This window comes from Drosophila sulfurigaster, chromosome X (assembly GCF_023558435.1).
Source record: "Drosophila sulfurigaster albostrigata strain 15112-1811.04 chromosome X, ASM2355843v2, whole genome shotgun sequence".
NCBI classification, from domain to species: Eukaryota; Metazoa; Arthropoda; class Insecta; order Diptera; family Drosophilidae; genus Drosophila; species Drosophila sulfurigaster.
Window position 1 is genome coordinate 5,804,544 of NC_084885.1, and position 21,093 is coordinate 5,825,636.

Consider the following 21,093-nt stretch of genomic DNA (forward strand, 5'->3'; position numbering starts at 1 on the left):
CCTGTTGCTTTCAATGTAAAAGATTGTACTATGAAAATCAGGCCACGCCCAAGCAAAGGACAGTGTCCAAGCAACAGTAATAAGTTCAGTCACGTTTCTGCGGCAAACTCGACTTAGTTATACCCTGTAACTGTATATGTTGCTAAAGCACATAAAACATGTCAAAACCATCTCAAATAATATTATTATTGTTAGACCAAAAATCAAGTTGAGTAGACCTGACAAAAATATCAATCTTACCACTAAGTTTTGTGTTGCAAATTCGTATTTTTCACTTCTTAAAACTTCGATTCATATAGTATATTATTCTTATATATATATTATATTAACTGTTTTGAAGACGCTATTCGTTGAGCATATACAAACTTGTAAATTTGAATTTTCTTTTCTTTTACAACACATTCAAGAAAATGTTCATTTTTATACCCAAAAGAAATATTTTCAACTTTTAACTTTGCAACTCTCCAAAATTTTAAATTTCCCCAACTTTGTTAAAATATATTTGTTAATATATTAATTAATTGCACTGCTGCAAATAAAAAATTCAATGCAACTCGCATTTGATACATTATTTAACTCTGAATTCAATTTCGAGGGTACAAAAAAACATAAGTCAAAGCAACAGAAGCCTTAAGGCTAGGATTTAATTTAATAACTCAGATTTTAACAAAGCAAATGTCAAAAAGAAAAACTAATTTGCATAAAATTAAAATGAACTTGCTATATTAAGAGAACACACTGTATCTTTTTTTGTATTTATCATAGATTTATTTTGTAGTACTTCCTGCTGACCACTTAATGGTAATACCCCATTTACAGCATTGCGTTGGCCGGGTGTAATAACCGCAGCAACAGCGGCAGTATTTAAATCGCAGTTATCGCAAAATTTGCCACATGATTAATTACGACCACGTGATTTGGCACGAAACTCAGCATCAATTGTTGTCCCGATTGTCGCTGTCGGTTGCTGTTGTTGGTTGTTGGTTGTCGGTTGTCGGTTGTTTCTGTTACTGTTATTGCTTGATACGGGTGTTGTTTGCTTGTGGCATGACAAATGCTGTCAGTGCCGAGAGGCAAATGCAAAGTTGCTAATGTGTGGGAGTTGTTGCTGTCTGCTGCCTATTGGTAACTGGCTGCTGCTGTTGCTGTTGCTGTTGCTCTTGCCTGTGGCCATGGCCACTAGAAAACAACCCACACACACACACACACACACACGCACACAGACAGATACAATGAAACACAGCTATCGCCGGCGCTAACGAGTTGCGCGGCCAATTCGCGACAGTTCTTGCCAAGAACTTTGATTTGTTTCAGCCAATTTGGTGCGGTGCAGATTGTCGGTCTCTTGGCTTTGATGCCCACGCATGCCACACACAAGTTGCTGTTGCTGTTGCTGTTGCACATGGCCATGGCCAGTCACTTAAAGTTGTAGTAATCCATAATTGCCGCCAAATACATTTTGCGAGCACTTTTGCTATCGTCATCATCATCATCATCGCATTACGCAGTAAACTAATCTAGAAAAATTGCCTCTTCTCTATATATATTTCAGATGAACACAAATTAAACTCTGGCTCATGGGAGGATACTTTGGCCGAACAGGAAGAACAGCAACAGTTGCAGCCACATCCACAACAGCAGCAACATCACAATCATCAACAGATACAGACATCTTCGTTTATAACTGCGCCGCCAACTCAGGGCAGCAATAAGGCGAGTGTGACCACAGCTCAATTGCATAGCGCATTCAGTCGTCGCATAGCCGAACAGCAGCAACAACAGCAGCAGCAGCTGAGGCAGCCCAAGGCGGCGGTCTACCAGATTGGCCAGCAGGCAGACAGCGCCACAATTGCCGGCGGAAGCTTCAGCGCCAACGGTGGCCAGGCTGCCACTGTTGGTGTTGGTGTCGGTGTCGTTGGCAGCAGCGCGAGCAGCAGCAGCGAGCGGGACACAAAATCGCCAGGACGTGAAAGGCGCAACGAGCAGCAGCAGCAGCAGCAACAGCAACAGCAACTAGCAACCACATCACACAACAACAGCAGCAACAACCACTCCGACGAGGAGGTATTGACCGAAGAGGAGCAGACAAGCAGCAGCGTGAGTTCGTTAAGTGCCGGCAATCAACGCAATTCGCAATTGCGTTCCACCTTCAACAAGGCCAAGCAGCATTTGTCCTTTGACAAATGGCGCACGGCTGCCACATCCCAGTCCCAGTCACAGTCACAGTCACACACCCAATCGCATTCGCAATCGCAGTCACAATCCCAATCACAGTGCGACACTAACATGATTATGCGACGGGCCAGCGCCTGCACGATGCCCAGCTCGGGTTCATCGGCGCAGCGGGAAGATATCACAACACCAGGTGAATCGCCTGGCGGTCGACTCTCACGCTGGTTCTCCATACGACGCGGCTCCTCGCATCAGTACGATGTCGGTGGACGCGATGGTCGGCAGTCGTCGGGCTCCAGTTTCGATTTGCCTGATGCCGCCGCCGCTGCCACAAAAGCCACAGCAGCAGCAGCAACAGCAGCAGCAGCATCATCGTCAGCAACAACAGCAGCAGCCACAAATGCCACGGGCCACAGTGGCGGCAACACGTTGCTGGATGCCAGCTCGCCACAGAAGCTGGCAAATTTGGGAGCCAGCAAAATGATGCCCGGCGTGCCAGAGGTGAGTACTTAAACAATCGACGAGTGTGCTCGACTATGACAACTTTATTTCGATTAACAAATAATGACGAGAATCTCAACTGGTATATCTCAAGAAATATGGTATATTGACAGCACAGTAATCAGCAAAAAAACAGTTAAAGTTGGGATATCCCAAATGTAGTGAAAGAATCTAGTACAAATTTTATTTTAAATTTGGTATATTATTATACCAAGAAATATGGTATATTGACAGCACAGTAATCAGCAGGAAAGCAGTTAAAGTTGCGATATGCCAAATGTAGTGAAAGAATCTAGTACAAATTTTATTTTAAATTTGGTATATTATTATACCAAGAAATATGGTATATTGACAGCACAGTAATCAGCAAAAAAAAAACAGTTAAAGTTGGGATATTCCAAATGTAGTGAACGAATCTAGTACAAATTTTATTTTAAATTTTGGTATATTATTATACCAAGAAATATGGTATATTGACAGCACAGTAATCAGCTGGAAAGCAGTTAAAGTTGCGATATGCCAAATGTAGTGAAAGAATCTAGTACAAATTTTATTTTAAATTTGGTATATTATTATACCAAGAAATATGGTATATTGACAGCACAGTAATCAGCAAAAAAAAAAAACAGTTAAAGTTGGGATATCCCAAATGTATTGAAACAATTTAGTAAAAATCGCATATTAAAAATGGTATATTATTCTACCATGAAATATGGTATAAAGCTAAAGTTGGAGAGCCCAAATTTATTGAAACCAACTGTAAAAAATCTTATTTTAAAAATGGTATATTATTCTACCAAGAAATATGGTATATTGACACCACAGTAAACAGCATAGCAGCAGTTAAACTTGGCAGATGTATTGAAATAATAAATAATAAATGTATTGAAATAAGCTAATGAAAGTTGTTCATTCAAATTTTAATTTAGTTGAATATATTTGTATTTAGTTGAATATACTAAATATATTTATACACATTTTAAAATATGTATTTTTTGTTATCATCAAAATCCTTATAAATAACTGCAAAATATCGCGAGGTCTAATTAATATTTGTATTGCCATATACTCGTACAGCATAGGAAGAGCAGACCTAATAAATGGTATATTAATATACCATTACATTTATATACTTAGCATAACAATATACTGTAGCGTTCATGATTCGATGTATTTACAACAAACATTCGACTGAATCAATTAATTGAATCATCAATTGAACAGGCGCAGAAAGATTCGAAATTTGTTAGAATGAAAAATGCAGTTATTACAAAAGAGAATACTGCTGTTTGTTGTTCAAATATTATATTCCATATATGAAATAAACAAAATCCTTAATAAATGGCAAGTTTTCTATTCGCTTGGAATCGTTATTAGATTAAGTAATCCTTTAGATTATTAGTGCAACATTTATAATTTGAAAATTTGTTGAGCTCTTTTTTTTGAAGAGGGGGGGTGTGCAAATGCTAAGCAAGCAGTTAAAATGTGCCAACTCAAGAATAAGAGATCTGAGATGTGCAAACAGACAAACCTAACCGAACCGAACCGAAGGAGGTATAATACCCGGCGTATACTTAACATTTGCGTCTTACATTTGCAGTACGAAGACGACGCCAGCTCGGAGGCGGGCAGCCATCGCTACGACATGGATCTGATGCTGCCGCCGGGCAGTCGAGCAAACGGCACCGCACGGAACGCACACAGTCGATTGATAGTCCCAATGTTGCCACCAGCGCCGCCGGGATTGTCGCAGCAGCAGCTGAAGCGGCGACACATTGTGGCCGCCATCGTGCACAGCGAGAACTCGTATGTGGCCACACTGCAACGTCTAGTCAATGTGAGTTTTTTTTTTGCCTGTTTAACACGAAATTTATATTCTACACTATATACATACACACATAGAAATAAGCACAAGTTTTTGGTTTATGTTTTGAGTGGGACTCTCGTTAGTCTTCGTCTGCGTCGTCTGCTTCGGTTGCCAAGTTGCCAATTTGCAGTGTTAGCTGAAAGTTGAGACTCATCTTGGGCACTACAAAGTGACAGACTTCGTGCAGTTGCTCTGGCGGCAACTTCGGCGTGTCCGTCAGCGTTGTCTGTGACAAATCCTCATGATCAGCTTCGTCTTCATCCTCGTCACTTTGGCGCGCCTCCTCCGGCTGCTCTTCCTCCCCCGCGGGCAACTCTGGCAACAGCTGCTGCTCTGGTTGCAGCAACACATCCACTTCGAGTGGCAGCAACATGTACAGCTCACCAGTTGCCTCATCGCGTTGCAAGAATCCCAGTTGCTGCTCCTCCTCTGCTTGGATTAAATTGATCTCATCCATCGGCTCCTTCATCCACTTGTCCGTTAGCTCATCTTCCTCCATCTGCTCCACGTTGACAGTGCTCACATCGTGCACACATTCGCATTCCGATTGCGGCAATCGGAAGTTATACAAACCCGGCGCATTGAGCTGGATGTAGCCAAACTTTTCATTCGATTGCAGAAATATGTCCGCCTTGCTGAATGTGTCCGTCACCAGGCACACTTTGTCCGCATCCAGTTCCATAATTGTATCCTCAACGGAATTCGCACCAAGCAATTTGTTATCCATCTTTTAATATTTATTGTATTTATATAAATATATAATATATTTCTTATTTATTTCGGTTTAGTTTCTTTGTTTTTCTTTTTTTTTTTAGTTTTTTGCTCCAAAATCTCAAGTCTGAATAATTGCAAAAATAGTTATATACTACTTCAATATCGTAGAAAATTACGCTTACATCATTTTCGTTTTGGGAAATGGCAGTCAAAAAAAATCAACTAAATTCATGACATCCTTAAGTAGTTAGTTTCTCCATAATCAGCTTTAGACTTAGCTTAAGTAATAATACTATTTTTTCTTTGCACAACTTTAAACTAAAAGTTCACTACTTGTAATCATCGTAGTTATGATCCTTTTCCTTCTCATTTTGTACTTAATATTGAATTGATTTAAAGCTATGGTCATGGATTAAACTTAATATAGTGTAGACCACCAAAAAAAAATCACTTTTTTATGGTGGTTACCTTACTTACAATCCATTTTGCGATATTAATTAGACTTTGTTAACTTAAAAAGTATAAAATTTGTATATATCGTGTGCGCTTTCTAAAGCAAAAAGTAATCAATTAACATTTAACATTTTAAAATAAAGTCTTAAACATTCGGTATTTAAGATTGTACATTTAAAATGAATAAAAAAGAAATCTAAATACGAGTATAATATAAATATAATATGCAAATATCGAATTGAGATAATAATCATTAGTTGTTGCACATATGAGTAAAACAAATAATAGGAAAACACTTAATTTGCGGTGTTATTTTTTGCATGTTCAACTTAAACATTTGTTAATGAATGATTGTGCTTAATCTATGGCCATGGCAAGATTTGCAAAGCATTTCACGAACTCAGCTTAAATCGCAACTCTATTTGTAATAAGCAGCGACTAATTGAAACTCTCATGTGAACTCATTTGTTGTTTTCTTCTTTACATGCCATCCAAATCCCACGTCATATGCCGCCACTCTCCGTCATAACAAACTCCACACACTACTAACAAAACACACAACAAACACACACTATGAAAATTGTATGAAACACTCGAACACTCACACTCGCATTCACATGAATCATTTGACAATCATTTAACACTAAATAAGTAGTTGCAAAATTAGTTAAAAAAAAACCAAAACCAAAACCAAACCAAACCAAAAATAATAACCCAACCCAGCATTCGAATGGCGATCACAGATGGGTCAACCTTTTTTTGGTAAACTAGAATTGATTTAATTGAATAATTAAATGGAACACACACTTTACTCACTTTTCAACTGATTTGCATTTTCTTCCCTTTCATAGGATTACAAAAAACCACTCGAAGAGTGCAGCCCACCAGTGTTGAATCCTGTGAAGATCGCCACACTCTTCCATTGCTTGCCGGACATTCTGCACTCGCATAAATTGTTTCGCATCTCGTTGGCCGAATGCGTACGCAACTGGGATCGCGACGAGAAGATCGGCGATTGTTTTGTCAGCGCCTTTGGCAAACCCCAATTGCTAGAGATCTACTCCGGGTTCATTAACAACTTCTCCGCTGCCATGGAGCTGGCCAAAATGGAGGAGAAACGCAAATCGGCCTTGGCCGATTTCTTTAAAGTGAAACAGATCAGCGCCCACGATCGTTTGTCGTTCTTCGGGCTGATGGTGAAGCCGGTGCAACGTTTTCCCCAGTTCATACTCTTTCTGCAGGATCTGCTGAAGTACACGCCGCAAGGACATCACGATCGCATGTCCCTGCAGTTGGCGCTGTCGCAGCTCGAGCTGCTCGCCGAACTGTTGAATGAGAGCAAACGCGAAGCGGAACAGTATCAGGCCTTCAAGGAGATGCTTGGCCACATCAGCGGCACCTTTAACACACGTTATCTGAACAGCGTCAGCGACAACAGCGGCAATCGAGCGCGTTATCTGCTGCGCGAGGATAATGTCACGCACATGGAGTTCAATCAGGCTGGTTTCATTGTCAAGTGCAAGCAGCGGCGACTGCTGCTGCTCAACGATAAAGTGATCTGTGTCTCAGTGGCGCCCAAGCAGTCGCATGACTTCGGTGCCACCGAGAAGTTGACCTTCAAGTGGATGTTTCCCGTCAACGATGTCGAGATCGTGGACAACACAACATCGGCAACGCTGTCGCGAGTGCTAACAGCAGGTGAGCAACCTTATTTGATATATCATCATAATCTTTTACTCTAATTTATAACTTCCTTTTTTCAGGTCTGAATCGCGGCGGCAGTCTCAAGTCGAATGGCAGCAGCGGCAATCCCAGTGCTGGCTATGCAAATGCAACGCTCTCCGGCTATGGCCAAGCTGCTGGCATCGCTGGCGATGCGCACAGTTCGCCGGCAGCACAGCTCACAAATGGAGCGGACAATTTGTGCAACGAGATGAGCACGCTGATGTACGACTATGAGGTGATCTCGCGCATACACGATCTGGTTGGCAGCCTCAAGGGCAGCTACAAGGAGCTCAACTCGAATACGACACGCAATGTCCTGAACACCATTCAGGGCTCGATACAGCGCAAGGATGAGGAAATGGTCTGGGTCGATTCGTGTTGTCTGCAGTTGATAGGACGCCACAAATCGGGCAAAGAGGAGACCTTCACATTCCAAACGCAAACGCCCAATGTGAAAAAGGAATGGATCACCGAGCTGCGTTTGGCCCAATTGGCACTCGATCCGAACAATTCGCCAGCGTGGGAGCGTTCACAGCACAGTCATCAGCAGTCCGCACACCATCAGCAGTCGACGTATCCGCATCATTCGCATCATCATCATCAGCAGTCCACGTATCAGAATCCGCATCATTCGCAGCATTCGCATGCGAGTGGTCAGCAACAATTGTCGCCCAGTCAACAGCCATCGACGTACGAGCAACAGCAGCTCCAGGAGGCAGTCCAGCAGAAGCAGTCGCGTAAGATGCCGCTCTTTGTCAAGGCGATGCCCGTCTATCGATCACAGCATCAAACGGAGGTAAGTCGAGTCTAAAATGTGTGCATTATACTATACTTTCGACAAGTGCACAGCCAAGAATCAAATGCAATTAACTGCAATTTGCAGCTAAACTTAATAATGTGCATGTGTCCATTTTGATTTCAAATCGATTGATAATAAGTGACAATGGTTATGGCAATACGAGTATTTGTGGCACAGCTTAGCAGCTGTTGTGCGTTTATGTGCCTTTATTACCCAACAGCTGTTGTGCATTAAACTGTCATTAATAATGAATTGATTGCTTATAAGCAGTTGTGCGTCTGAAAAATCGAACGCCTCACAATTACGGCAATAATCCGAAAAAATTAATTTTATTATCCAATAATTGGCACAATTTAACAAATATTTTGCGTTTAGCTGCACTATTAGTAAATCATAATTAGATCGTTTACAAGCAGTTGTGCATTTAAATGCAATTTTTTGATATTAAACATACTACAATCGTATGGCTTAAAAAGTGGCATTTATCCGAAATATGGAATTATATGTAAAAATATTGCAATTATCACGAATATGCCTTTATCTAAATATGCAATAATCCGAAATGTGCACTTAAATGCAATTATCTTGGCTGCGCAACTTTTCAAATGTGCCAAATTCGAAATGTGCACTTAAATGCAATGATGTTAAATGCACTTATCACGACTGTGCAACTTTTGAAATATGCAACAATCCGAATTGTGCCATTAAATGCAATGTTACATACTCGTACAATTTGTCGCAATAATCTTGGGTTTGCAACTTAACGACATTAAACTGTAATCAGAAATTAGCGAAAATTCCGCAAATGCTAATGGATAAACTGCGTTTTGCAGGTTCGCTGTGGCTGCTATTACAGCATCGCCAATGACACCAAGCAGAGCGGGAACGCGCGTCGTCGCCACAAGCAGCTCAACTACCTGTGGATGTGCAGCAGCGACGGCACCTCGTCGCACATCACCGTGCTCGCCCAGCATCCGCAGCAGGCGGGCAACTTACGCGAAGCGGGCGCCTTCGATTTGGTGGAGACCCAAGTGTCAGCGCTGGAGTTTGTTAAGGGGTTGGATCAGTGTCGCACACGCGAAGAGCACAGCAGTCTGCTCGGTGATTTGGTCTGGCTGGGCACCGATAGTCGCAAACTCCTCGTCTACTCCGCCCGCAATCCCGAGCAGGAGGAGCAACTGGGCAGCTGGTCAGTGCCGGGCGCAGTGCAGCGCATACTCTATCACTTTGATGCCGTCTATGTGGCTCTCTCGAATGCCATGGTGTTGATCTATCGCCGTGCCCACGACGGTGTCTGGCAGCTGCGCGATCCGCAGCAGGTGGCGCTGGGCGACACCGGATTGCCGGTGCCCAGTCTGTTGCCCATCAACATGAACATCTATGCGTCGTGCGGCAATCGAGTCTATGTGCTGAACGCCCTCAATGGGGAATTGCAGCGCAGCTTCGAGGTGCAACACGGGGCCAGTCAACAGGTCAATTTGATGGCACACTCGGGCATCGGACTGTGGATATCGCTGAAGAACTCGACGATGTTGTGTCTGTATCACACCGAAACGTTTAAGCATCTGCAGGACATCAACATTGCGTCGAGTGTGCTGCGACACGATGCGAAGAAGGAGCAACCGCTGAACAACAGCTCGATCTATGTGACAGCACTGATGGCCTGCAAGGGACTGCTGTGGGTGGGCACAAATGTGGGCATTGCGGTGACCATTCCACTGCCCCGGCTCGAGGGTGTGCCCATCATCAGTGGCGGCATCAATATGTCGTGTCACGCGCACTTTGGTCCCATCACCTTCCTTTTGCCGCTCATCCCCAAGGTGTATCCCTCCTACAAGCCAACAACAGCCAACACAAGCAGCAGCAGCAACAGTAGCACGACCAACAACAACGCCACAACTACAACAACAACAACAACTACGACTGTGGTGGCTGTGCCCAGCATGGGTGATGATCTGCAGCTGCCCGCCATCGATGCGGATCCCAAGAAGCTGTCCGAATCGGATCTCGATGAGAGCAGCGTCATCTTGCGTCGCGATCTCCGCAAAGAGGAATCCCTCTCGACCCCTGGCAGCGTGTCCACAACGCCTGTGGATGTGGCACTGATTGCCTCGCTGCCACACTCAGCCACATGTTCGCCACGCAGCTCCAAGCTGGACAAACAACATTCGCTCGATCAAAGTTTTACCGCAAAGATACGCGCATCGTTGGCCAACTCGCCAGCGTTTCATCGCAAGCGTCTGGGCGCAGCAGCTGGAGCTGGTGCTACTGGAGGCAACGAAGCCGGTTGTCGCATGTCAAAGACCCTGCCACGTGGCCTGGGTGCAGCAGCCGCTGGCGGCGCCACCGGATTGCATGCGACGGCGAGCAGCTTGTCGCAGCATGGCGAGCACGGCTATTGCGATGTCTATGGCCTGTATGGCAAGCTGATCTTTGTGAAGGAGGACTACGATGCCGAGGAGGGCACCCAGGGCAATCTCATGGACATGATGTACGAGGGCATGCGTCGCTCCGATCCCGAATTGGCCGCCATCCCTGGCAAAGTGTGCACCCTCGATCGCCGGCTGCGCATGAAGGCGTCGCGTCCGCGTTCCCTCGACCTGTCCAACTGGTCGGTGGACTCGAAGTCATCCAGTCTGTACACCTCGTCGGGCAGTGAGGAGAGCGTGGGCATTCGACTGTTTGGCGGACGCTCGGTGTCACGCAACAGCAGCAGTGCCAGCCACAAGACATCGGGCACTGGCAGCGATCTGGGCAACATTTCCGAGAACGGACTCATGACCACCGCCGACATCCATCAGCAGCAGCAGCAACAGCAACAACAGCAACAGCAGCAGCAACAACAACACAGCACACCCAAGTCGGAGGATGGCTTCAAGCTGCTACAGTCGGAGAAGCAAGCGGCCCCGGCAGCTGTGGCAACGTTGAAGCGCAAACAGAAGCAGAATTCGAAGCAGCAGCAGCAACAAAGCGCCGACGGACCGCGCACAGTGATCACTCTGATGGGCGGACGCGGCTATTGGCGCCATGTGTGGTACAACAGCAACGCCAGTTCGCCGGGTCACAAGGGCGGATCAGGCGCGGGCGGCGGCGGCAGCAGTGGCGGAAGTGCGACCACAGCGGGCAGCGGTGGCGCCTCGGGCAGCTGTTCGCCGTTGACGGCCAACTCGAACGATGCGCACATTGTGGTGTGGGAGAAGAAATTATAATCGCAGGAGTTGGTGTGCTGTTGCACCCTACAGCAGCATCCACATCAGCATCATCCGCCGCTCACGGATCTCTGGCGACGCGTCGGAGGAGGAGGCGGAGGCGGGGAGCAGCAGCGACGTGGACGCGTGCGTTTTCGTGGCACGTTCACGCAGCGGGAACGCGATCGTAGCGCAGGATTGAGTGGAGGAGGAGGAGGAGGTGCTGGAGGCGGTGGCGGTGGCATGTTGAGTGCCAGCTTAAAGCGGCTGACGAAGCTGAAGCGAGGCGGCAGCCTCAAGGAGTTCTAGAAGTGGCCAAATGTAAATAAATCTCTTTCTCAACGTGTCTAGATAATTAGGCTAACCATACGATATACATCTATACATACGTCTACATCTATATGCACTACTCTTCTTCTTCATCTTTTGATAAATCGAATATATACACACACAAACACACATATATACCATATATATATATATATATACTTGTATGTATACCTGTAGCCGATCTTTGAACGAACAAAGAACTGCGCCTTATTTAAACATTATCTTTTTTTTTGTCGCTTAAAAAAACCCTAGATTTAAGAAAGTGTTTTTTCTATCAATAAAATAACTACATAATAATAATTATAATCAGTAATACTACATATACATTTATATATAAATATGAAAATATCCAAATATGCATCTTCTTCGAGTAGAACAGAGAGAGAGAGAGAAAACGATGGAGAAAGATCGAAAGAGAGAGAGAGAGAGAGAGCGAACGAAAGCGAAAGCGAAAGCAAAAGTGGCAAAGCCCAGCTACAAAATGATGTTGTATGTACGAGTATAATAAGTATTAGTTTAATAACATATTATTACATTACATTATTACTATATATGTATGTATGTTTATGTATATGTGTGTATGTACAACATATATATGTACTATATATGGTAAAACATACGTGTATGGATTTGGCACAGTTTTAGCGTTTAGGCATCATCTTTTTGCTGCACTTGATTTTCGTTGTCTTCTTGCGATTTTTCATAAAGAGAGGGAAATGCTCACACTTTTCCCCTTAATACTTAAATGTTCGATGTGTACTATATATATGTATATGAATAATACGCTAATGCTATCCATACTACTTCGTATGTCTGTCTGTGTGTTCTCTCTTCATTATATCGATGCACAACAAACAAACATCATCAGAAATTTATTAAATTAATGTCTAAAAACATAGATATGCACACACATACACACACGTACACACACACACACACACACACACACAGAGCGTTACATACACTTACACATATAGCAAATTATTTACAAAATAATTAACCAAGTTTTTTGATACGTTTGATAGAAGAGCATAATGAAATTATGTCATTTTTTTTCGCATACGTGTGCATTTTATACACACGATACATACTTTTGCATACACGCATACATAAATATTTATCTATATGTCTATACACACACTTACACACACCCACAAGCATACACACTTTAACAGAGCTCATTCAATGCAATTGTTGCATCGACAAACAACAAACACGCAAATTACATTTTCTGTGGATCAAGAAAAGATTGTATGTATTACAAAAAATATAAAAGAAAAACTCAATAAAAATAATATTTAAAAATAAACCAACTGCTTTCTAATGTACATCGAATATTCGTTGAATCATTTTGAAGAGTTCTTCAATTCAAAAGTTTGTAAGTATTATCGAAAATAGGTTTTTTTATTAATTTTATATTTATTTAATGAAATTTAAGAAATGGCAAAGTGATTGAATTCCTTCAGCATTTTTCTTGTAGAATTAGCTATCAAATTACATATGTGATTTTTACATTTTCTCGAAATTCCTGAAATAGTTTCTTTTTGCTAGAAAATAGTTTTCCACAATATACCAAATTTGTTAATCTCTTGATTCCCTAAGCTTCTTTGATTCTCATGTAATTTTCAACAATTCTATTCAACTGTCATTCAAAATTTATTGTAAATTTTAATATTGTTAAGTCAACAATCAAAAGATACTACACATAGTTAAGACACATGCTCCATCTAGAAGTAAATAGCATAAATTCTCAGTGAATTGGACCAGCCATCAACCATCAACGAAATTCCAAATTGTATTGTATAGCTCAGAGAGTTGTTATGATGAGAGCTCGCCTGCAGAAGTCAAAGAAGAGTAGTACCATAACCCATCCAAGCAACTGTTGCATCATCAATGATATCAACAGAGATGCATCTATCAACAGCAGCAGCGCCAGCAGCAAATCAAAGCTGCCGTTACAGATATTTGGATTGGTATCGAAGGATCGTCCGTGGCCGCGCAAGGAGCGCAATTGTGTATTCTATAGCACGGACTGCGATAAGACGGCGTTGATCAACAACTTCCAGAAACGTGGCTGGCAAAAGGTGCCCGCATTCGATGGTGAATGGAATCTGTATTGGGCCTGCTCACAGAATTGTCGCTACATCTTTGGCGTCGATCATCCATATCGCATGCGTTCGGATCAGTGAGTAATTTGTTGTCTGACAACTGATATGTGTTGCGAGGATAAACTGATAAACTGATTGAATTAATCATCATGACTTTTCTCCATCACAGAATGATCAATCATTTTCCAAATTCAATGGAGCTATCGCGTAAGGATCTGCTGGTGAAGAACATAAAGCGTTATCGCAAGGATCTGGAGCGCAAAGGCGATGCATTGGCCGAAACGATGCCCATGCACACGAAATTGGGAGTTGGCGGCACTCGATATATGCATTTGGATATAATACCCATGACATTTGTCCTGCCCTCCGATTACAATTTGTTTGTGGAGCAATTCCACAAGAATCCGGCAAGCACATGGATCGTCAAGCCATCGGATAAGTCACAAGGCATTGGCATCTATTTGATCAACAAACTGTCGAAGCTTAAGAGATTTGCATACGAGGCACGCACCTTTTATCCACACTTCCATCGCGATACCTGTGTCATCTCGAAGTATATCGATAATCCCCTGCTCATTGGTGGCAAAAAATTCGATCTACGACTCTATGTGCTGGTCACCACATTTAATCCGATCAAGGCGTATCTGTACAACGAGGGATTCTGTCGCTTCTGTACCCAGAGATACGATCAAACCGAAATCGATAATGTGTTCATGCATCTCACCAATGTGAGCATACAGAAGAATAATGTAAGTATTCGAGCTTCTATCATCGATCTTATTGTATATATATATTGCGGCCTTGTAGAAAGAATATAATACCATACACGGTGGCAAGTGGTCGATGCAGAATCTCTGTCTCTATTTGGACAGCATACGAGGCGAAGGAGTTTGGGAGAAACTTTATCGTCGCATCAAGGAGACGATACGTCACTCCTTGGATGCTGTAGCTCCTGTGATGGCCAATGATCGACATTGCTTTGAGGTCTATGGCTATGACATTATTATCGACAACAATTTGAAGCCTTGGCTCATCGAGATCAACACTTCGCCATCGATACAATCGACGACAAAAAACGACTGCACACTGAAAACGCGACTCATTGACAATGTGCTCGATGTCGTTATACCGCCCAGTGGGATGCCAGAGTAAGAAAGAGATACTTATGTAACACATTATCGCAATAGTTTATCAAATAACTATTCAAAATGAATATTATTATTTTCCTTATATTTGAACTAATAACCCTTCCTACCTTTCCTTAACAACAGCGAACGCTGGTCCAAAACACCCAGCAAGGAGTCCTTGAAGAATTTCACCCTTCTCACACCTGTTGTGCTGCCCAAGTCACGAACCAAAATGCCGACAACAGTTGACACTTTACCAACAGGGAAGAAGTCAATGTGCCATCAAAGGAAGGCCAAGAATCTGATGAAGTGTTTAGTGGGCGCCTCAATGCCAACGCCGATTTTAACAAAGAAGATGGCTAAGAAATCAAAAACGTTAGCAAAACGCTGTACTACAAATGTCTCGTTATCGAAACGCATGTCGAAATAAAACAGTACTTAACAGATTAATTAATTATTATAATTTATTGCAATATACAAATATGGCCAAATTTTTCATTTCAAAAGTCATATGTTAAACGACGCACAATAGTGAGGACTATTATCCTGTCAAAGTTTATCCCAATCCTCCTTAAGATTCTCTAGTTATCGTTTGCACCGCGGGCTGAAAAATTACAAATGTTGCATCCATAGATAATCCCATATTTTTTTTATGCCAATCGATAGAATTGGTCCTTGCGATCGTAGCAATACAACTCCGTTGATAATCCGGCAGGATATGGCCGAGATATAGCTTGTTTTCGAAAAACGCCTCTTATCGCACCCTCAAAGTATGCTATAAAAAATTAATTTTTGGCGTCAATTTAAAATTTGAAAGTAACCGTTGTTTTTTCGCGATATTTCAGCCGAATCCTGCAGGATTTTGCCAAGACTATCCTTTTTGTAATCAGGATTACTAGTCCTATCGATTGGCATTTAAGGATTTTAAAGATGTTACGAAAAAAAATTCTTGAAAAGTTTGCAAGGGGTTGTATAGGAAAATGGCTAAAATTTTCAAAATTCCGCTGTATCTTGGTCATTTGAAGGACGATCGGGATGTCCTTTGGTACAAGGATACATCTAATTAAAAGAAACGGATTGGCATTATCAAAAGGACGAACATCCTTCTAGGACTCGAGATAATATGAATATTTTTTATACAGAAAATAGGCTATAACTTACAAAGGTCCTTGCGTATCCTGGTAAGTGATATGTCAAACGGTGTGTATTAATAAGGTCTATCGACTGACCAAAGGACATTCCAATCGTATCAGTGGTTCTCGAGTTATCCTGGAATTCGCAATTTCGGCACATTTTCTTTGACCCACGGGACTGAAAAATTACAAGTATTGGATTCTTAGATGACCCCATATTTTGTTGATGCCGATTGATAGAGAAGGTCCATGCAATCCTAGCAATACAAGTCCGCTTATAATCCGGCAGGATATGGCCGATAAATACACAATTTTCCATAATCCACGATTAGTTTCACGACTGCACTCTTAAGTATGCCACATTATTGTTATCTTCTGAAACTCAACATTTTAAATGGTAGCCCTGAAAGTATGCATTACATTTCTTTGCTGCTAAAAGCTCGGTATTTTATTTCAAAGCTGACCCTAAAAGTATGCAAAGCATATGTTGCTTACAAAATTGATTTATTAGTGACCCTAAAAGTATGCAACTTAATATTTAACTTTCAAATGTCCCTTTATTAAACTGGCGGTAAAAGTATGCTACATTAAAATTTAGCGCGTAGTGATTTTTTTTGCATTTCTGCTTGCTGCTGACTTTTGTTCGCCTAGTATTTTTTCACTTAATTGGTAGTTTTAGCAATTCGCATCAGCTTAAACCGACCAATCACAAAAAAGCAACAACTGGTGAACTACTTGATCTACAACATGAACGATTAAAGTCAACTGCTTAAGCATAATTAATTGAAATGCTACATTTTTGTTCGCAGCTTATAAACACTACTGCATACTTTTAGGGTCAACTAAATAAGACAAATTATATGTTCTGATAAGAAACATTTGTTGCCTAATCTATTATTAAAATTAAAATGCACTTCCTCGCTCTCTGTCTTGAAACAAGAAATATATGCATACTCTTATTATCAGCAAAGAAATAAGCTTCGGCAAATAATTATTAGAATCGACACGCTCTCTTCAATTGTAATGGAAATTTAAAAATTCCAATGAATTATGATTGTAACTGAACTGTAAATAAAATTTACTCAATTAAATGTATTTAATCTATTTATGTAAATAAAAAAGTAAATTTAAAAAATTTACATGCCCCGGGTGAGGCTCGAACTCACGACCTTAAGATTATGAGACTTACGCGCTGCCTACTGCGCCACCGAGGCCCTGTGAATGCGGCCGACAAAATAAAGAATAAAACCTTACTTTGTTTAAATAGAATTAAAAGCGACAGGAAAAACATTTCCTTTATATTTATCAAGGTGCATTGCAGGTTTAAACATTTGAATTATTATTTGTACTATCTGTATTTCTATTTGTAGGATATTTATTACATTAAAATATATACACAATAAGCAAAGTTCAAGGCTAATGGGTATATACACAATTTATTTATTTAAACATAAAGAGTACAACTCCATCACATTATTATATTTTGAATATATATTATATGGTAAATACAAACTTGTGAATTACTTTCATAACGCTGCAGTCAGTATACAAATTAGATTAACAATTGCAAGTAGGCATACGTATGTACAATGTATGTTCTCTCTCTCTCCCTCCTATCACTTCTATTTCCTCTCCTTGCAATAGGAAAACTGTTCTTGCTTAGCTGATAACCCGATGGCATTGAACAGCATTGAATTCGCACATTTGCAAGTGTTACATTATAGAACTAGTCTAATAAAATCAAACAAAGAAAATGCGATGATGTGATGTGTCAAAATTGAAAACATGTAAGCATCATTATCAAGTTTCATTGATTTATTAAATTGATTAACTCACATTGTTCGCTCATGATAGCTTTGATTATACATTTCTCGTGATATTCACGTGCACTTCGATTGAGTCACGAGCTCCTCCATCCCGAGACAATCATGGGGTCTAAACTCGACGTATTGATGATCAGCAAACCAATTGAATTGAGGAATCACTTGACCACCAGGCCCCCAAAGTTATTGCGATGAGTACATAACTTGCAATACCCTGTTGTTGTGCTATAAAACTGCAAAATATAAATGCTACTCATTCAATTTGTTTCGAGTTTGTACAACATATGTTACTTACGATTTAGAGATTCACGTTGATTCATTTCGGCATTTTAATGATGTTAACATCATCGTGCAGCTCAAAATTTGCATAAACAATTTGTATGTTTGCTCACACGGTCAAATCATATTATGGTTAGTTACTGAGTATGTTGAGAGCGTGTGCGCTGGACAGATGAAAATCCGGGAATGTCGTCGCTCCCTTCTTCTTCTTCTTCTGTGTTTTAGACTAAAACGACGTCATCACTCAATCAATTAGTTGGCCAGTTAGTCAATCACTCTGTCAAACAGTTAGTTAATTTCCTTTTTAGGCCATTGCCATTGCGAACCCTTGAGGAATTCAACGCCAGCTGAGTCTATCGACAAAAAATGAACAAATCGTTACTTACACACATATGTATATGTGGGTGTATAGATCAAGGCAATTTAATAGACTTACATTTACTTATTGCTTTAAGTGATTATTAAACGCTTTCAATTGGAATTCGGGTTTGGATGATTGCATGCAAAAGACTCTTTTCTACTTTCACTTTCTTTCTACTTTTTCTTTCTTTTTAGACCGTTACATTAATCAGGAATATAGGGACTTGGATACAATACAACCAAAGTGCCTTCATTCATGAAATATTGAACTTCTTTCAAATATATTTTCGTGTTGATTTTCGATTTTTTGCACTGTTGTTTAATAAGAGTATACATATTAAATTTCAAACTTTTCATATTGTACTGAAAAAAAAAACAAAACACTTTTTTCTTGATACAATTTAAGAAAATAAAAATCACAATTATGTTAAAAATTGTAGACAGAATCGCTACATTAATCAGGAGCGTAAGGACTTTCGATGTAATACTACAAAAGTCCCTATACTCTTGCAAATGTAAACTTCTTCCAACGGATTTACAACTAAAATACTTTAAACTATTGCTTACATCTCTTTATAAAACTGATTTAATCACAATAAACAATTATAAGTTAAAAACGGAACCTTCTGCTACCCTGGAAAACAAATAAAAAACATAAAATGTGAACTTATATACCGCACATGATATATTGTTATCACTAATAACAATAGTATGAGTAATGCATGGCAGTAAATTCGTGCTATGCCATCTATTAGATGCACTACTCTTAATCTGGAATTACATTCATATGTGTGCAGTATATTTAAACTACATACTACAACTACTCTTAAGCTAGAATTATGTCTGCAGTATATTTTAAATACCAACTGCAGTAGTTAACAATAACTTATTACATAGAAGTCTTCCGTCTTAATTGAAAGGGTATTAAGCGGGCGTGGCATGTGACGACAAAAGGCGGTTCTGGCACTAACCACCCTCAAGTTGGGGACGACTCTCTAGAAGATTGTGTCTGTATTTTTAAGTGTGTATGTGTGTTAGTGCACAACACCCACATGCTCGCATAGGCACGGACATACGCGCATACAAATGAGTACGTGCTGTGTTTATGTGAGTGCGTGAGAGCGTGTGTGTGTGTGAGAACATATGCCGTCACTGACCGAGCGAGCAACAAGTAAAAGTGACACATCAGGAAGGAAGTGGAGCACATGGAAACAATCGAACAGCGGGGCAACATGCAAATCCTAAAGGCTTCTTCTGCTTCTTACCAAATGGTTGACTAGCTGTTCTCATTATCGATTGCTTACCGTTCCGTTGTTGGCCTGGGCTGGGCTGGGCAGCTCCGAGTGGCAGCATTAGGCGCCAGGGCGGCTTTGTAATGTTGCGGGACGAATGGAAAGCCAGCACACACACACACACACACACTCACACACACAGAACACATAGTAGGCACACTTATGTATGCCAGGCAATGTGCGTGTGTTTCAACCCAAAAAAGACAAGAAAATAAAAATAAATAAATAAATAAAGTGAGCCAAACGGGCGAGCCGACGAGTGAGTTTTTCATTCATTTTCATTTTCAATGTTCATTTCCATTTCAGTCTCTCAATGTCGCCGCGTCTCCACAGTCTCCCCACACTCCGCAGTCGGTCCCCAGTCCCCAGTCCCGTCATTCTTTTGGCTGGGCGATGATTTGTTGAAATTTCGCTGCATTTCGCAATTATAAAAATATGCATGGACAATTAACTTGTAGCAAATGATATGGTAATACGGTTATAGCCAGAGATATTTTATGATTTGTTTAATTTCTTATTGTAAGTACACCTGTCAACCGTCAAATGTGTAATACGTAATATGAAGAAATCATTATTATTGTACTTATTTGAATTGTATAAATCTTTACTTAGTTTGACAATTATAAAAAAATAGCTAATATCTTAAACAAGGACATAGATATTGCGAAAGTCCTTTACGTATAGTTAACATGCAAACGCATTTGTCACAGATCTGGCAACGCTAAACATTTTCCTTACGCGCAGATCTGCAAAAACAAAAACAAAAACAACGCAACAAGTAACAAGTGCAAGTGCTCCCCGAGTGTATGTGTGTGTGTATTTGTATGCGTGCCAGCAAGAGAGCTGACAAAAAGAGAGTGAGAGAGAGAGAGGCAGTGAGAGCGCGCGTTTGCGCAACTGAATCAATGGGCAAATGAAGTGAAAACAATTGCGTTGAAATCCAAAAGCAAAACCAGAAGTAGTGAACAATGCACAACATTGCAGCAAGAGACTCCTCAACAGTCAACGTTATTCCAGCCATGGCCAAAACAAAGAACAAACATACACACGTGCATTCACATATTCGCTGCTATATGTGGGTGTGTGTCTGTGTGCGAGCCTAAACAAAGAAACAAACGAAGAGGAGCAGTAAAGTTCGCGACGCGTAATTAGCTAGACGGCGAAAAGCCAACGGAGTGTTATTGTTCTTGCAGTCGTTGTTGCTGTGTTGCGGTTACTGGGG

The 21,093-nt window shown here is 41.2% G+C and overlaps 3 protein-coding genes and 1 non-coding gene across 5 annotated transcripts in view; 2 read left to right on the forward strand and 2 right to left on the reverse strand.

The window, feature by feature from the left end:
• Window positions 1–11,466, forward strand: part of LOC133848723 (uncharacterized) — a 157,119-nt gene extending 145,653 nt beyond the window's left edge. For both annotated transcript variants that reach the window (XM_062284379.1, XM_062284381.1), the window contains 5 exons: window positions 1,553–2,673; window positions 4,274–4,510; window positions 6,559–7,405; window positions 7,471–8,228; window positions 9,065–11,466. In XM_062284379.1, coding sequence (XP_062140363.1) covers window positions 1,553–2,673; window positions 4,274–4,510; window positions 6,559–7,405; window positions 7,471–8,228; window positions 9,065–11,440 — 5,339 coding nt within the window. In that variant the 3' untranslated portion in view covers window positions 11,441–11,466. The remainder of the gene's footprint in view (window positions 1–1,552; window positions 2,674–4,273; window positions 4,511–6,558; window positions 7,406–7,470; window positions 8,229–9,064) is intronic.
• Window positions 4,517–5,389, reverse strand: LOC133848726 (uncharacterized). The gene has a single exon (XM_062284388.1). It carries the CDS (start codon window positions 5,265–5,267, stop codon window positions 4,620–4,622), a length of 648 nt encoding a protein of 215 aa, XP_062140372.1. The 5' UTR covers window positions 5,268–5,389; the 3' UTR covers window positions 4,517–4,619.
• Window positions 11,467–13,385: 1,919 nt separating the features above from the next.
• On the forward strand, window positions 13,386–15,426 carry LOC133848579 (polyglutamylase complex subunit TTLL1). The gene is made up of 4 exons (XM_062284207.1): window positions 13,386–13,934; window positions 14,027–14,606; window positions 14,665–15,005; window positions 15,129–15,426. The coding sequence occupies exons 1-4, from the start codon at window positions 13,570–13,572 to the stop codon at window positions 15,412–15,414; spliced, it is 1,572 nt and encodes a 523-aa protein (XP_062140191.1). The 5' UTR covers window positions 13,386–13,569; the 3' UTR covers window positions 15,415–15,426.
• Window positions 15,427–17,258: 1,832 nt separating this feature from the next.
• Trnam-cau (transfer RNA methionine (anticodon CAU)) lies at window positions 17,259–17,331 on the reverse strand. Its single transcript has one exon. It is a non-coding gene; the product is annotated as a tRNA-Met (tRNA).
• Between the last annotated feature and the right edge of the window lie 3,762 nt (window positions 17,332–21,093).

Bases quoted from the DNA above. Each gene is read 5' to 3' on its own strand.
- LOC133848726 (XM_062284388.1), bottom strand. From the start codon at position 5,267: ATGGATAACAAATTGCTTGGTGCGAATTCCGTTGAGGATACAATTATG.
- LOC133848579 (XM_062284207.1), top strand. From the start codon at position 13,570: ATGATGAGAGCTCGCCTGCAGAAGTCAAAGAAGAGTAGTACCATAACC. The intron at 14,607-14,664 runs GTAAGTATTCGA...GCGGCCTTGTAG, and splicing joins TGAGCATACAGAAGAATAAT to AAAGAATATAATACCATACA. The intron at 15,006-15,128 runs GTAAGAAAGAGA...CCTTAACAACAG, and splicing joins CCGCCCAGTGGGATGCCAGA to CGAACGCTGGTCCAAAACAC.